We start from the raw sequence: 16,423 nt of genomic DNA, 5'->3' as shown, positions 1-16,423 counted from the left end.
GCCGCCGCGGAGGCAGCCGGCACCGCTCTCGGGCGCTTCTACACCTGCGCAGGGGCGTTCTCGGCCCGCGCATGCGTCCTCCGCACAGCCACCGGCGCCGTCGCCATGGCGACAACGGCCGCGGCCGCCATGATCCCGCCGCCGGACTCGCTGCTGCGGTACAACCCGCCGGTGCTTGTCAGCCGCCGCACGGAGAAGCGCTCGCCCGGGGTGAGCGGGGCCGGGCGGGCCGGGGCGTCCGCGGGCTGCGCGCCGCCCGCACCTACCGCGCTCTGCTCTCTCCGCAGGCCCGGCCGCTGAAGGGGACCCTGTCGCCGCCCGCCCCGACTGGGCCCGTCCCGGCGCCGCCCCGCACGGCGGCCGCCGCCGCGGCCGTGAAGCAGCCGCAGGAGCTCCTCAACGCCATCCTGCCGCCGCGGTGAGAGGGGCCGGGCCCGCCCGCGCCTGGCAGCGCCCGGCCGGGCCCGCGGGGCGCCCGGTAACACCCGGTGCTTTTCGTGGCAGGGAGTGGGAGGAGGAGAACCAGCGGTGGGTGCAGGAGGTGTCCAGCGCACCCAGCACCCGCCTGGACGTCGTCCACCTCCAGGAGCAGCTGGACCTGCGGCTGCAGCAGAGGCAGGCGCGGGAGACCGGTATCTGCCCCGTGCGCAGGGAGCTCTACTCGCAGTGCTTCGGTCAGTGCCCAGACCAGCAAACGCAAAAAGCACTGCTCCTCGTCCTGTCCCCCTCAGCACTCCTCCTTCCAGAAGGTTTAAGACAGCCTCGGTCCCCACAGGGCAGGGCTGGCGGGTGCTGGCAAGGGAGGCTGTGCGGGGCAGGGGTTGCTCTTCCAGCTGCCACACGGCACTTGCCTTCTCCGGCAGCCTGCAGTGCTCTGCAGATCAGACGGGCGTGACCGTTAACACCCGCCTTTTATACAGGGCAGTTTACAGTGTCCTGTTGTTCACAAAACTGACACGCAAAAGACACGGCATAAAGGTACGCTTACACATACATAATAGTAGAGATGCAAAGCAGCTTAAAATTATCTTAATTCTACTTAACCCCAACAGTTATTTTAAATTAACTTAAAACACTGGATAACTGTTAAGCACTCTTACACACTCTGATGACATGGTACTGGTTTTCCAAATGCCAGAGATGATTGCCATTGGATGCCATTCTTCTGGATGCTCTTGACTCCTCTTCTGGAGCTTTCCCAATTAACTGCAAAAATCATTACAAGCTTTTAGGTGTTTGCTGTTATAGCTTTAGTGGATCAGTATCACTGTTATTACGTAGGTTCTGTACCACCATTCTGCTTTTATTTGCTAGCATTCAATGCTATAGCTATAATGTAACAACAACAACAATGACAAAAATACAACTGTCTCTAGTAAATCCATGTTGCTTTTGTGGTGCAGAGAACAGGTAAAAGACAACAAGCTCTGGCCCCTGTGTGTATCCAGCGCTCCCAGATACATGTACAGAAGCTACTCTAACTAGACCATTGTACCCTTTCTTTAAAGATGAATTGATCCGCGAAACTACAATTAACTGTGCAGAGCGAGGACTGTTGCTCCTTCGAGTCAGGGATGAAATCCAAATGACAATTGCTGCTTATCAGACGTTGTATGAGAGCAGTGTTGCGTTTGGCATGCGGAAGGCACTACAAGCTGAGCAAGGCAAATCTGACATGGAAAAAAGAGTAAGTTGGGCTGTTAACCCCATAATGTAGTTTTCCGCACGTGATACAGCATAAGGATATTACATATAAAATTTTCTATGAAATCAGTTATTTCTATTTCCACTGGATGGCAGTAAAGATCATCAAAATACTTGTCTTGTTTTCCCAGGGCTTAATTGCATTTCATAAATTATCTGCTACTATATCTGGAACACTTTAAAGGCTGTACAACATACAACTTTGTCCCATCTTAACTGAAAATTGATTATTAACAAACAAAAATTGAGATCTGTACTCTTTTCCAAGATTGCAGAGCTCGAAGAGGAAAAGCGGGAGTTGGAAAGACAAGTGAGTGAACAGAAAGCTAAATGTGAAGCTACAGAAAAGCGTGAAAATGAAAGGCGACAGATAGAAGAGAAGAAACATACTGAAGAGGTTCAGTTCCTGAAACGAACGAATCAACAGCTGAAGGTTAGTAAAAAAACGTGATTCCAAATAGTGATGGTAAAACTTCTCATTTTGTAATCGGAAAGATATAAAAGTAACTTTCTCCTTATAGTTTTAGAAGAGTTACATTTATGATGCATTTGTATTAGTGTTCCACTTTCTTTAAGTTCTCAATGAAATGGGAAAATAGTGCTTTTGTATTCCCTACATCCTTGCTCAGTCAGTAATTGGTCATTACTAGTAAACCTGATGATGCAAACAGTACGTCAGATTAACTGAATTCTAGTCATACACAGATTTGCCAGGGAGAGATCAGAATTTGTTCAGAAAATGATAAATTGTTATAGTCAGCTGGAGAAGAGCAGATGCATGCAGCTGAACCCCAAATGCAGAGGCTTCAAACTTCACTGATACCCCAGGAATCTATTTCTGCATAACTTGATTGTAAGGTTGTAATAGTCAGCACCCCCTCTCAACTACAAAATAGAAAATCTAGTGAAGGCAAATTACATTGTTTTGTTTCTTTACTGTTGGCCATTAAAGTTGAGTCCCTGATAACAAGACACACCATTTAACATAAAACATTACCTAATAAGAACAACTGTGTACTTATGCAGTAGGGACTGCATAACTACAGGAGTAATTTTATGCATGCTGCTTTGCTGAAAATAGAGCTTCTGCTCATTACTTTGCTTAAAAGGAAAAAAATCCCACATCTTTTGAGTAAAGAAAAAGTGTTATCGTAAACAACCTTAAATGTTTCTCGCTAGAGCTAAAAACATTTCCTTTACACCGAGCTGCTTTCCTTACCTTCACTGTTCCTACAGTTTCTCCTTTCTAAACCATTAACATCTTCAGGCCATCTTGAAATGTTTTAGGGCACAGAATGGAATAACTGTTGGATCAAATATCTGTTGCCACTGAATCCGTGTTTCTTCCTTGAAGTACAAGTATTCTAACAGCTGTGTATATACCACTGTTGCAATTTATTCTGATGGCAGCTCTAGGAAGAAGACAATCTAAGAGTCCTGGAAGCTTCACGCACTACATGCTCCCTAAGCATGGGTAGCTCTCCAATCAAGCTACTAATTGGGCATCAAGTTGTCTCAGGAACTGAAAGTCTTGCTGTTCCCAGCTACTTTTGTCCCAGAGTCAGAGTCTGTGTTCCAAATGCTAGAGAGCCAAATCTTTAATTTAGCTAATATAGTCCAGCCTGTAATCAGAGAATTCAGACCACTGTTTCAACAGCTTTTATTTAATTTCCTCTTCAATGCTTTACATTATAAAATGAGTCCTTGTATAGAACCAAGGCCAGCTCTTTTCTTCTCAGAATGCAACAAGTGTGTATGCCAAGAATGAAAAACTAATTTATAAAACATGTAGTAAGGAATGGAATAGCTAGGGAAAAAAAAAAACCTGGCCTGCTTCTCTTGAAGTATTGCAGCATCCCTCAGCTCCTCACTTTGAATATCTAACAGACAATTTATCACTTTTCAGCAATGCGGGTTTATTTTTTAAGTTGAATCTAATTTGACTTACTGTCTCATTTGTTTTTCAGGCCCAACTTGAAAGCATCATTGCACCAAATAAGTAGATGGTTTTGTTGTCCTCCAGGCAGCGCTCAGAAGAGCTGTCAGAGCAAGAAGTTTGCAATTAGTGACAAAGATTTGTCTTCATAAAACAATCTTGACTTTTCACTTACCGGTAACTGAAGGCAGTGTAATTGTATTCTTTCTTTCTTTCTTTTTCTCTTGAAGAGTTGAAATTCAAGAGCTTCATTAATTACTGCACCCTCTTTCAATGCTGTCTCAGCATTCAGCTCCTTGAACAGTGAACCTGTCTGGGACTTGCCTGTTGGTAATATGCTAGATGACCTTCAAAGCAATAAACTAATAAACATTTTTATATGCAAGCACCTCTGTAATATTATTACTTTGAAAACGCTGTAGAAAATTCAGAAACAATATATGAAGTGTCTACCATAAATATAAGTCACATTCACTAAGAATCAAATTGCAGGTAATTCTTGGAGGATATTTCCTTGAGTATGTGCAAGTTGGTATTAATTGTACATCAAAATCCCTTGTCAGAACTGTTAGCAGTAACCTAGGATGAGCAATACCAAAGCTCTCTGCGTGGTTATTTCTAATGAAACAAATGAGTATGATATCATTCCAAGCATCTCTTCCCAGTGGAAGCAAATGAAATCTTGACTTGAGGTACCTGTGTAACTAGCTGGTTATACATAGCAAGCAGACACGGGAAAGGTAATTCACTGTAGCCATACGAAAGACTCCATAAGGCTAGTTTCCAGGAAAAAAAAAAAAAACAACCCACAAAGCACCACCACTGAGTAACAATTCGGGATGTGTGTTGCCAATGCAGTGTTTACTGGCCTTAGATGGTGATGTGGAAACACCATGATCTCCGGTTGCATAAAGAACTTTCAGATGATGCAGAAACAAAGAGTGAGATGCTACTCCTGGGAACAAGACAGACAAGTCAAACTAGGCTTTGAATGGGAACTACAAGTCTTACATTAAAAAAAGCCACCGCATACTAGAGCTGTTTTATGTAAAATTTAATAGAATAAGCAATTACTGCTTATGTTTGTATTTCTTGTGCTTTGATCTTTGTTCCTCCAAGCCAGTTTTTTTCTTGTTCTTATTTTTATTTTTCACGTTGTGAGTTTCATAATACCGGACTCCAACCTTCTTGGACCGTTGCTGCCTCTCAGCTCGTCTTCTCTGTAAATACACACAAAACACATTAGCAAGTCCACAGTATCCATAGCCTGAATTTGTTTGCATTCTTTCAAATGTTGTTCACTTTGCATTCCACATGCCTTAAGTAAAATAATTTCAAACAAAACATTACATCTATGTGGAATCCACCCACCCATGCTCTTAAAATGTTACAAAGGAAGATACACTTTAATCTTTACAAAAGCAGTAAACAAGATACAAAGAGCAACCCGATGTGCATAGTCACATAAGAGGTCTTTAACAGAAGATGTGACAGAACATTTGTAAACAGAACTCAGTCTTCTGCTCCCCTCTGACAGTCCTAACAGTCCACAGCAATGCTCCACAAAGCCGTTGCTGTACAAGTTTGCTTATGAATCACTTTCAAAGTCCTACAGACAGACTATTTCACTTGGCATTTAAGTTATTCTAGAAGAATTGTTTAGACTTGACTAACACGAACAGAATATAGCAGCAGCAGCTCTCTCTGATGACAGAATAGTACTGCCCATCTAGTTCCAATTCTCCCATCTCCCACCATTTAGATCCCTGCTCTCTTAATAGCATCAGTGGGCAAGCTACCGCTGAAAGCAGAACAGTTATCCACAAAGGATTCTCCCCTTAACACCTTCTGTCATGGTTACCTGCTGGAGCCTTTTATGGGTCCATGCTCAGCTGGAGCATGCTACTGTCACATCTCACATCAGCAGCAAATCACCCTGTCTTCACATTCCCCCTACCTCAGCCACAGTCCCTGCATTCTCTCCCTCCTACTAGTGCCCAGTCTCAAAGCTCTTAAGTGATAATGGGCAATCTATGTATTAAAAAAAGCCAGCTCTATTACTCTGCTCATTTGTTTTACTACAAGAAATCACACTTACTTCTTTGGATGTAAGCTTCTTGCAAGGCTGTTTACCCAAATGGTCATCATCACCATCATCTTCCTCTTCTGCTTTCCGTTTTCTTTTCTTCTCTGTACTGCCTGCAATCAGCAGAGATCACATACTCGGGCATCTTCCAAAACAGCCATCTGTTTGCAGAACTTAAGAGTGGGGTCACCATCCCACATATTTCAGCAAAGCATTCCTTTGGCCGTATTTTAATAGCTTCTACCAAAACATGCATGTTCCTTACCAGAGAATCACTCGTTATTACTATGAAAACTGCTCTTGAGAAGCAGATTGCTTAAAACCCCATGTAAGTCCAGAAGAATTTCATAGTCTTGTCGCAATAGGGTTCTCCCATGATTTTGCCTTTAATCAAACTTACTATGGAAACTGAAGCCACAGACTCTTGAAGTCACCATAGTAAAACCTATAGCCTGAAGTAGCTCTGTGCTTTTATAACGTTGTAAAACCCTTCCACTCCCCTCTGTGTAGTATTACACCATGTGGAACGGAAGTTGCTCAGACTGCAATCTGCCCATAGCACCATTTCCTTAGAAATACAACACTTGTCTTCACTTTACCCCCATTCACTAGTAGAGGGATGTATCTTACTATACAGACAGGTGTTCTACAGAAAGGCTACAGCAAGGTCATCAGGCAGCCCTTAAGTTAGCTATGGAAATATTTAAAGAGCTTTAAGGGAAAAAGAACTTGCAATCAGGAGCTAATGAACGCTTCGCCCCCTAATTCTCTCTCTTCTCTTGCTTATGGGATTTCCAAATGTAGATTAAGAATATCTACTAATCTTGTTTTACCTCCATCTTCAGTTTCTTTGAGTTCTTCAGACTTCTGCATGGATTTTGCAAACACTTTTTCACTCAGCTGCTTAGGGATTCTACAAAAGATAAAATAAGCAATCAAATAATGTCGTAACAGAAAATGTAACCACCTCCAAGAAGTGATTAGTGTCCAGTAGATCCCAGTGCCCCATCAGCAGCAAAGCCACAGCCTTTGCACCTAAAAACCTTATTACAGTAATCTTGTCTCTGGAGTTACTGGGCTTGCGCACTGCCCAAAGGGACACAATATAACACTTAACCATGAAATCTTAGTCCTCACAAAGCTGGTAGATGAACTCTGCTAAAACTGGACCTCCTGTGTGAGCTAGGATACTCTTGTACGTGCACGGAGACCCAGCTGGCACATCCAGGTAGGACATTAGCCTTGGCATTGCTTGAGAAAGAACCCAACATCAAGGGGAGATGTAATATTGCTACCCAGAATACCAACAGATTTCTAATCCGTAGCGTAAGAGGCAGCTTTCCAAAAGTGAGAATATTTTTAGTTATGCTGGTAAATCGGACTTCTTGGAATAATACTTTAAAAACAAACTGCTGCTTAGCCAAAGTTCAAATATTTATGGCTAAACTAGATAAGCTGTGGCAACTTGTGTGTGGCAACACAGAGGAACCAGTCAAGCAAGTCATGAATGAAATGAAACTACAGCAGAACCACCTTAGCTCTTTTTCCCCCTGCAAAATATTTGAGTCACTGAACAGATTCAGATACCTTATTGCTGAGAATCTCTTGGCTTTGGCTTTATCCAGAAATTTTTTGTATTTTGCAATCTTCTCCTCCAAAGCCTTAAGAACTGCCTTAGAGCTCTCCCTGGCACCTGGTACAGCCAGCTGAGATTCCTCCTCTGCTGAATCTTGATGTTGCTCATTTTCCTCTTTCTCCTCTTCCTGCTCCTCCTCTCCAGAAGAATCACTGTCTGTTTCATCAAAGCCTGGCACATCGACAGGAACCAGGTCTTCTTCTGAGAACTGAGGTGCCACATTAATCCTCCCAAAGTTCTGCCGAACATGTGACATGAGTTGCTTAATTTCAGTGTCTGTATTATTCTTCTCTTCTGCTGGCTCCACACTTGACGCTACCGACTCTGAGATTTTCTCCTCATTACTATCTTGGCTTGATGTCAAAGCTACTTCCAACGCAGGAGGCTACAAGAAAGAGTGTAATGGAATATTATCTACAAAGTCTGTGCCATCATCTCTGAGAGCGATTTCCACTTTATCTCTTTGGAAAAAGCCTAAGATGACAGGCTAATGATGTGATAATTACTGACATTTCTGGTAGTCAGATGATTGTAAAATGGCTCAGATATCTCTGTGAAGAGCATTGCTACCTGGTCCTCAACAAATTCAAGTGTCACCTGAATCACCAGGCCTGGGCAGAGCCCAAGACATGCACTGCCCAAGTTACACAGCACTCTGGGAAAAACAATAGTGAATACCATTAGGAAAACTGAATGGTATGTGAGAAGAAGAGGCACGTGCATCACATTCTCACCTGAGGACCTGTTTCTGCATTTGGTGGCTTCACAAAGAATGGAATTCTGCCTCTCTGCCAGTCATTGAGAACCATCTTGCTCACAGTTTGCATGTCAGGCTCACCACCCTGAAAGAACCCAGTAACAATTTATGTCCACGTTTGCAGGGCATACCACCTGTAAGCATATTACATATTACCTGTAAGCAATAGAAACATTCATATTTCCCACGTTCAGTAACAGGCCACACGCTCTTCCAGACTGAAAATACAGAAAGCTGTCACACCTTTAGCAGTTTTCCAGTCCTAGAAGCAAGTTTCTCAAGGAAGTCTTCTGTATCCTTCCAGGAATCAATTTTGTATGTCTTTCTGATGTACTCTGGTTTGGCTCTTTCCAGCACAGCACTAATATGATCTTCAGGGCTCTTAATCTTTTCAACTTGAACCTGAAAATGAATGGTGGAATATCAACCCTTTGGAAAGCGTGCACTCCTTCCTTTGAACCCGCCATGTTAACAGCAGCAAAGATTTTCCAGCATTTAGTGCAGGTACATACCACTCCCTTCAGCACAATGTCTGTTTCTGTGTCTCCAGATGGATACACTACACCTGGGCAGTCGATGAGGAAAATCCGCCGCATCAAGGTAATGTATTGCCACACCTGAAAGAGAGTAGTTTCCCATGTTACCTCCTTCCACAGACAGCCTTCTGTTCTGCTTTGTAAATGCACATTTCTAATACACAGGAGTCAGCTTAGGAACTTGGTATTAACACACAGAAACAGCATATAACTTGGCATTTTTGTTAGCTAGCCAAGACATAGCTTACCTTGCTCCTTTGGTATCAGCCAATGCTATCCCTAAGGTTTTGTATCAAACTACTAACTCGCAGGACCAAGGTGAGGAAACTACAATCATGATAAACTCCGATAAGCTGTGGTTTTCCTCTTCCATGATCCTTAACTTTAGTGATATTTAGGAGTAAAAGGAACAGGCTAGCAAAGAAGATTCCTGTAACTTTGTCTTCTTGTTTACTGTCACATTCTTGAACAGAGTTAGAAAACCAGCACTAACAAAGCCCGACAGCACAAATATACCCAATCTTTTGATTCAGGAAAGCAGAGACACTGAGTCAGGGCAGCTGAGCATTTGGATCACAGCGCTACAGTACAGGTAGAGTGGGAACTCAGGAATGCTTCCAGTAGCAGTGCTTCGGAGCAATGCCTGTCCATCAGCCACTCCTCAGACTTAGGGTCACATAGCCTGTGCTAGACTTGCAAATGTCATTGAGCTAATTTTATATGAATTCTGCCTTTCACAATGTACTTACATAATTAATTTTTATCTTTAATGTAGGGATCTCTTCCTACCTTTGTTTCACCTGCAATAGGGGCCACGTTGCAAACCTTCTTAGACCGTAACGTATTGATCACTGAGCTTTTACCAACGTTTGGATAACCAATGAAACCCACGCTGATCTGTTTCTTGTCAGAGTGTAACTGTTAAGAAATAACACATCTTTTTAACACCTCATAAAGAAAGACAGAATTACTACATTTCTGAACATTTGAGCAGCTACTGTTCTCACTCTATCGGATAGCAAAGGGGACTCCAAAGTACCAGATCAAAAAATTAGATCAGCTCTCTTCTATCAGGAGAAATGTATAAGGGTACAACCAACTTGCTATCCAAAAGCTCCAAGCATTGAAGAAAAATATCTGCTACTTCAAAAGGGAGATGTGAACCCCTTGCATTCCTTGTTGTCCTAAAATTACTTGTGAACACCTTACTTAGAAACCATTTAGGTTATGAAATCAAGCAAATACAAACAGTAGCTGGGGACAGAATATAGACATGGCTTGAAGAGAGAGTAACTAATCTAAAGGCAACAGAAGGTGCCTTTCTTGGAAAAATGAAGACACTTAAAAGGAGAATACCTTAATAGAACATGCTTACATGCAGGACAAACAGGTGTGAAATAAGTTCCTTTCTTCTACACATTCAAATGAGACCTAGGAGTGTCTGCAAGAAACCTAGGCCAGAAACCTAGGGTCAAACCCACTCTTTCTGGATCTCCTCAGTTTGACAAACATTTTGCACATACTTGAAGGAGTATTTTCCATTTTCTCTCCAAAGAGGGGAACTTCATTGATGGAGTCGTTTGCTGACAGAATGGCCAAGAAAGTGTACTGATCCCCAAACGCTGACAAAACAGAAGACTCCCCACTAAACACCCGTACCCCCCAAACAACAATACAAATCCCAAAAATCATTCTGTACCTTTCCAAACTGCCTTAAAAGCTGTATGAAAGCACCTTTTCCAAAAGGGTTTGTGAGGCTGGCATGAAAAGCAAGTGTTGGGTACTCCTGGGAAAGGACAGCAACCCAGCGCTTCTAAAGAGGAAGACATTACTCGGTTAGGGATCCTGTGCTGCGGAGGTGGTGAAACAATCTGCTTATGAGCAGAAGTACACAGCATCTTCACTGGGGTCACAAATGCAACTGTCTATGAAAATTGCTATGTAAGAACCTTTGAAGCATTTCACCAACCCAACAGCTAAAAGGACTGAGTATTGTTTTTATAAGAGACAAACAATTTCCCAAAAACGCCTTCACTGCTAGCTAAAACTAATTAGTTCAACAATATAAAGTAAACCAGCTGTGGTGGATATGGATCTTAAGCAGACTAACATTTAGCATACTCTGGAGACATCAGCTGAACTGTTAAATCCAGACAGAGGAAGTAGAGAATTTGTGGCTGGTGAGTGTTGCTCAACTCAGCCAAACTTGGACAGATTTACATTGTAATTGTTACTTTTATAGCAGGCAAGCAGAGAGTTCCCATTGACCCAGTTACATTATGCCCTTTGAGACCAGCATGAGGACTGGCAACATTATTAAAGCAGAGGCTACAAAAGGAACAAAGGTGGTCCAAGGAATAACAGGCAGGACTGTGCTTACAGTAGCCCAGGTAGGAACAAGATCACATTTGTTCAGGACAAAAATGAGATGTTTCCAGTGTTTCTCCTTTTTAAGGTAAGATTCCACATGAGGGGAGCGAGTACCCATGGGATCCCTGGCGTCAAGGACTTGAACAACAACATCTGATGAGTCTATCACCTAAAAAAAAAAAATCATGGAGAAGAAAAGGATTTTACAGAAAGACACCTACACCTCCAAAATGAAAACTAGCAATTTTCTAAACTACATCATTAATTTAAAAACCTGTATCCTTCACAAACAACTGTTACTTCCGCATAGACTAATAAAGCTCAGTCTAATATCCACTGATCCTTCACTCTCTTTTCCCCTAACTCCCCTCCACATTCAGGCTGGACAGCTGAATAGCTTTTACCTGTTCTTAGGCACCAGGAAGATGCTTGTAGCACTTGGGAAATAAAACACTGCACCCAAACAGGAAAATTTATTGCTTCAGTAGACAAAAACAATGTTCACCATCCATTCTGCTGCAAATCAATTCTGCCATTTCATAAAGGATCAGGATATAAAGTATGTTTTCTGGATCAGTATGAAACACACAACCAAGTAGGAACCTGCTGTTAGTCCACTAAGCATCTACAGCAGGGAGCTGTCATTTTGTGACTTGCTTCAAGCCAAGTGAATTTGTTTCACAGCTATTTCCTGCATTTTTGGCAGCGTCTTACTGAAATCTGTTTTGCTCTATCATTCACAGTGCTTTTAGATCTAAATGAAAAGGTTTTAAGCTCCATTTGGAAATTCAGAGCAAAAAGTCAAGCAATTTCACACCTAACAGTCACTGAGAGCACACAAACTGCTCTTACGACCCTAATTCATTCTCAGCCTCCATTCCTCTAGCAGTCAAGGTGACTCACAGGGAACTGAGGGTCAGAGCCCTCCAAAGATGACCCTATCAACATGCCAGAAGTTTTTAGCCTAAAGAAACTTAGGGGTCTCTGACTGATTTATTTGTGGTGAAGCCCCAGGAATCTAAGAGATGCTATTACCTTCTCTCTGCCAGTCCATCTCTAGATCATATATTTTAAGGATGTTTGTTCCAGTGGGACAAGAGCTCAAGAATCAAGCTCAGTCCGTCACAGATTTGAAAATTAATTTCTGCTCTCTTCTACAGCTGGCTTTTTCTGTTCCCATTTATGTACTTTATCAGTACCAGAAAAAGGGTGTATGGTTTCAAGTCAGTCAGTTCAACAAGGCTGACAGGAAAGCAGGCAAGGGAATGACAAACTCGGGACATCTCTGCATTAAGAACATCCCTGTCTGAATGTTTCTAAGAAACTTTACAGCAGATTCAATTGTATCAAAGCTTCCCTAACAAGAGCAATAAATGTTTTTCAGAGCTTTTCTGATTATTGCTGTATAGGATTTCCAACGCTGTGCTGAAGCACACCTGACTTCGTAAAGGCTGACAGACATGACTGCTGCAAATTGTAAGCATTGCTTACCTTGTAGAGCTCACCCCAGATTCTTTTGGACTGTCCTTTCTTATATATTTCCTCTTGTGCTTCATCCCTGGAAGTGGATTACCAGAGACATCAGCAACCACAGTAACAGGCTTACAGTGTTGTCTTCTCTAAAGCCATTTACAGACAAAAGAGGAGATGAGGCCCAAGTAACAGATAGCCAGGATTTAGCCCTCCTCCCCATCCTCCACCTTCAATCTACCCATTTGCAGAAAAATCCTACAAGCATGCACTCTTTCAAAGATTCCTATCTGCTCGCTGGTCAGTTCCCTATGTAACCCAAAACATGAGTTTGGAGATATTCTGACAGGCAACAGAAAATTAATTATGAATAAAGACAGAAGGGTCGCAAAGAAGCAACAGTTTGATTAAATAGATAGGGACAAGACAGGATTAAAAAAATCCAAAATTCAGCTAATTTCACTTTCCTTACTCCTCATACAGTAACAGCATTGATGGATATACTAGATACTTCTTTAAAAATAAAGCTGGCCTCTCAGAAATGTAAACAACAAAGAATTTCTCCTTTCTATTTACCTTACACCAGTGTCTTCCGTAACCAGGTCTCGGTCCTTGCCCTGATCATAAGATCCTGATGAGGCTTCAGCATTCTCCACCAGAGCCTGCACATCACTTGCAGAAAGATTTGGTCTTTTCCTCTGTGATTTGGGGCCAAATGTTGATTCAAATGTTTCTGTGTCAAGAATGTGAACTCTGGAGGTCTAAGGAAAAACAGGTTCATATAAAACCCACAAACACTGTTTTTTCCACTCTTGTGACACGCAGTGTACAAGACCTTAGTTCAACACAACTCTGCAACCTGTGACAAGAGTTACAGGCACTTTCCTAACAATGTTTGAGTTCTCCAGCTTAATCTTTGAGAAACATGAGTGGATATTTAATAAGCAACAAAACACAGTGCACTTGCCAAAGAACTATGCTTCATTTCTTTCACCATAAATTATGTCAAGTGTAATTAAAGCGACAATGATGAAAATTTAGCTGCTATCTTTGATCATTTCTTATTTTTGTAACAAGTGCACAAATCTCGCCAAATTCAGAGTTTTGTCAGGTATAATTACAATCAAAATTGTAGATTTTTTAGCCTGTAATGAATGCCAACTTTTCTTGGAACGTCATACAATTCATTGCTGAAAGAAGTAATCTGTTATTGTAATGCACATTTTAGTTTCTTGTATCTTTTTCCTTAATTTAGGTAACATTTTTATGACATAAACCTGGAAAGTTTCCATATGAAAGAATAGCTAGCAAGAGTCCAAAATAATAGTTCAGACGTCATGAAAGAAAGTGGGTAATGACTAAAACTTGATGTACCAGAAACAAAGGCTGCATGCACAAGAATTTCTGATTTAAGATAAAAAGCACATATTTGAATTCAAATTCATCACACGAGAGTGTTTGCAGTGTGAAGCATCCGCAAAAAAAGGGTCCCTCTGTCACACAAGCTATTAGAAGCACTAGAACATAAGGTGGCAAGCTGCTACAGTCATCTTAAGCTAGTACACTAACCTAGGATGTTTTAGGGTAAGTTTCCTATCGGAAAAGGAGAATTTCTAATAAATAATAGAATTTCTCACAAACTACAGGGAAGTAATACACTGCTGCTTTGCCTTCACACTTGACATTCACAGTGATAGGATCTCAAAAACATCCTTCCCCAAGTCATCCGCTCCAGTTCCCCTCCCAATGCTTCTAGAACACACCATTTCACCAGGCTGAACAGAGGCAGCATGATTGCCCACAGATAAGTAACATTCATGACACCTCTGTGCACATAACCCAGCCTTCACCCTGTACAGATGAACGATACTCACGTGCGGTTTAATCCGATCATAGAAAAGGGACATCGGCAACTTTCTTTGCTTCATGACCACTCTGTAAGGATCTTTCATGACAGTTTCCATCTCTTCTTGAAATTTCTGTAGGGATGATTGCTTGATCACACGAGTATTTCCTGCATGTAAAAATAAATATTGCACCTGACCATTCCTCACCTTAACTGCTTCAGAGACCCTGGGTACACTAATGAAATACTAATAGTCCATCTGGAATCAAAAATACCAATGACAAAAAATAGAAGATTTTACATGAGACAAACCCCAAATTAGCATAAATAAGCCAATCCCTTTCTTTCCCACCCAGTCTGAAAGTTGGAAAAAAACTCACCAAACCATTTAATATTTGGTTCCACTCTTGCAACTGTGCCTGGTGCCACTGTTGACTGATACTGTAGAGGCTTAATCACTTTGCCATGTTTGTTTCTAAGTGAAAAATAAGAACACATGTTAATACGCAAGGGCAGCACACACCCCTCTAGCACTTTTGTTCACTAGACCAGAAGTACATCCACCAAAACCAGAAAGACCCTTCATCTAGAACTAGTGCCCCTGAGATTGTTACCACAGATGGTACTGCCTGTAAAAGCTAATTAACTGGAACACTGGAACAGAAGTAGTGATGTCAGACAGTGCACATTCCTAAGTCTCACTCTAGCTTGAGCAGACTTTTCATGAAGGCTGCCTATGGCAAAGCAGGAATGGCTTATTGGGTTGCAAAAAGCCCCAAAGCACAATTCCCTAGTAAAGACTGCTTTCTTCTCTCATGGGCTCATATGGAAATTTTTAATCAGTTCTACCCATCAGCTGGTGCAGAACACTCATCATAAGATAATTTCCAACTTGAGACCTGGCTTAAATTTAGTAATTTAAAAAAATACGTATTTTCCAGCCTGCTCTCAAAACAAAGTGAAATCTGGCAAACCAAAACAAAACAAAGCTGCTAATCCGAACCAGGATTCTCAGAAACCCCCGCAGCATCTACAACATGACAGACACACATGTTTACAAGGTGGGAGCTGCTATGCAGCTAGCGATTCTCAAGCAGACTGAAGAGGTGTCTTTCAGCAAAGGAGCTGTATGGAAGTCAGATTCTTCAGGCATTTTGAGGTGAGCTTTTGAGTTATGCTGTTGTTGGAAATGAAGGAATTCCAGGCATTTCTGGGTTCATGACATTCCAGTGAGATCACATCAGCTGACCTGCATCATATGTTTTCCAGCTGTATTTCCTGATAGATACCACTGGTCTGTTTGAAGCTCAGGATAAGGCTTCCCAGCTCATAGTATTACAGAAAACACAAAGGAGCGGGTCTGTGCCAATAAATAGTCATCTTGCCATCAGAGCAAGGACAGCTGCCCTCAGCGCGGGTCCATCTGCCACACAGGCTGAACGTGCAGGCACCAGAGGCCACACCGCTGGTCTGCACCGACAAACGCACTCCCTGCACGCACTCCCTGCGTCGCAAGGTCCCCGGGCGTCCCGCAGGGCCCGGCCCGGCAGTGCTACTGACAGCGCATTTACCAGCGCCCGGCAGGAGCCCGGCCCCGCGCCCCGGCCTGGCCCGCGGGAAACCACCCAGCGCCTCCTCCCGGGAGGGCACACGGAGCCGCCTGCGCCCTGGGGCGCCATTAACGGCGGTGGCGGTGCGGCCAGGCCGGGCCCCCACCACCTCCCGCGGGCCAAGCCGCGCTCACCTCCGCTCCTTCTGCCGGTACATGTTGAGGCGCCGGATGGTGGCTCGGTCCCGCATGTTGTTTCCTCCCGCGCCCCCGACGCGATCTGCAGAGACAATACAGTGTCAGGTCCGGCCCGGCCCGGCCCGGCCCGGCCCGACACGACACGACACGACACGACACGACACGACACGACACGACACGGCCCGGCCCGCGGCCCCACACGTACCGGGATTGGTGCTGGCGCGGGAGGGGTTGATGGTGCTGCGGCCCTTGTAGCGTGGCTTCACCATCCTGCTGAACGGATCCCCCCTGCACGGGGCGGGGCAACACTCACGGCCGGACCGGGGAGAACCAAG

General features: G+C 43.3%; 2 protein-coding genes across 2 annotated transcripts; one reads left to right on the top strand and one right to left on the bottom strand.

Annotated features, from left to right (window-relative positions):
• Positions 1-129: 129 nt before the first annotated feature.
• Positions 130-3,707, top strand: DNALI1 (dynein axonemal light intermediate chain 1). The gene is made up of 6 exons (XM_059830934.1): positions 130-210; positions 288-418; positions 505-674; positions 1,509-1,687; positions 1,973-2,137; positions 3,672-3,707. The coding sequence occupies exons 1-6, from the start codon at positions 130-132 to the stop codon at positions 3,705-3,707; spliced, it is 762 nt and encodes a 253-aa protein (XP_059686917.1).
• A 972-nt stretch (positions 3,708-4,679) lies between these two features.
• Positions 4,680-16,423, bottom strand: GNL2 (G protein nucleolar 2). Its single transcript, XM_059830745.1, has 16 exons — positions 16,294-16,423; positions 16,086-16,170; positions 14,722-14,816; positions 14,370-14,509; positions 13,072-13,256; positions 12,517-12,583; positions 11,036-11,194; positions 10,355-10,468; positions 9,445-9,573; positions 8,632-8,736; positions 8,363-8,521; positions 8,097-8,204; positions 7,314-7,747; positions 6,560-6,639; positions 5,739-5,839; positions 4,680-4,860 (listed from the first exon to the last, which is right to left on the bottom strand). The coding sequence occupies exons 1-16, from the start codon at positions 16,355-16,357 to the stop codon at positions 4,711-4,713; spliced, it is 2,175 nt and encodes a 724-aa protein (XP_059686728.1). The 5' UTR covers positions 16,358-16,423; the 3' UTR covers positions 4,680-4,710.

This window comes from Gavia stellata, chromosome 29 (genome assembly GCF_030936135.1).
Source record: "Gavia stellata isolate bGavSte3 chromosome 29, bGavSte3.hap2, whole genome shotgun sequence".
Lineage (NCBI taxonomy): Eukaryota > Metazoa > Chordata > Aves > Gaviiformes > Gaviidae > Gavia > Gavia stellata.
The sequence above is the reverse complement of the archived record's forward strand: the minus strand, read 5'-3'. Positions and strand labels throughout refer to the sequence as shown.

Bases quoted from the DNA above. Each gene is read 5' to 3' on its own strand.
- DNALI1 (XM_059830934.1), top strand. From the start codon at position 130: ATGATCCCGCCGCCGGACTCGCTGCTGCGGTACAACCCGCCGGTGCTT. The intron at 1,688-1,972 runs GTAAGTTGGGCT...CTCTTTTCCAAG, and splicing joins AATCTGACATGGAAAAAAGA to ATTGCAGAGCTCGAAGAGGA. The intron at 2,138-3,671 runs GTTAGTAAAAAA...TTTGTTTTTCAG, and splicing joins GAACGAATCAACAGCTGAAG to GCCCAACTTGAAAGCATCAT.
- GNL2 (XM_059830745.1), bottom strand. From the start codon at position 16,357: ATGGTGAAGCCACGCTACAAGGGCCGCAGCACCATCAACCCCTCCCGC. The intron at 13,257-14,369 runs GTGAGTATCGTT...GTTTTTCCTTAG, and splicing joins ATGATCGGATTAAACCGCAC to ACCTCCAGAGTTCACATTCT. The intron at 10,469-11,035 runs GTAAGCACAGTC...CTTCCTCTTTAG, and splicing joins TTGTTCCTACCTGGGCTACT to AAGCGCTGGGTTGCTGTCCT.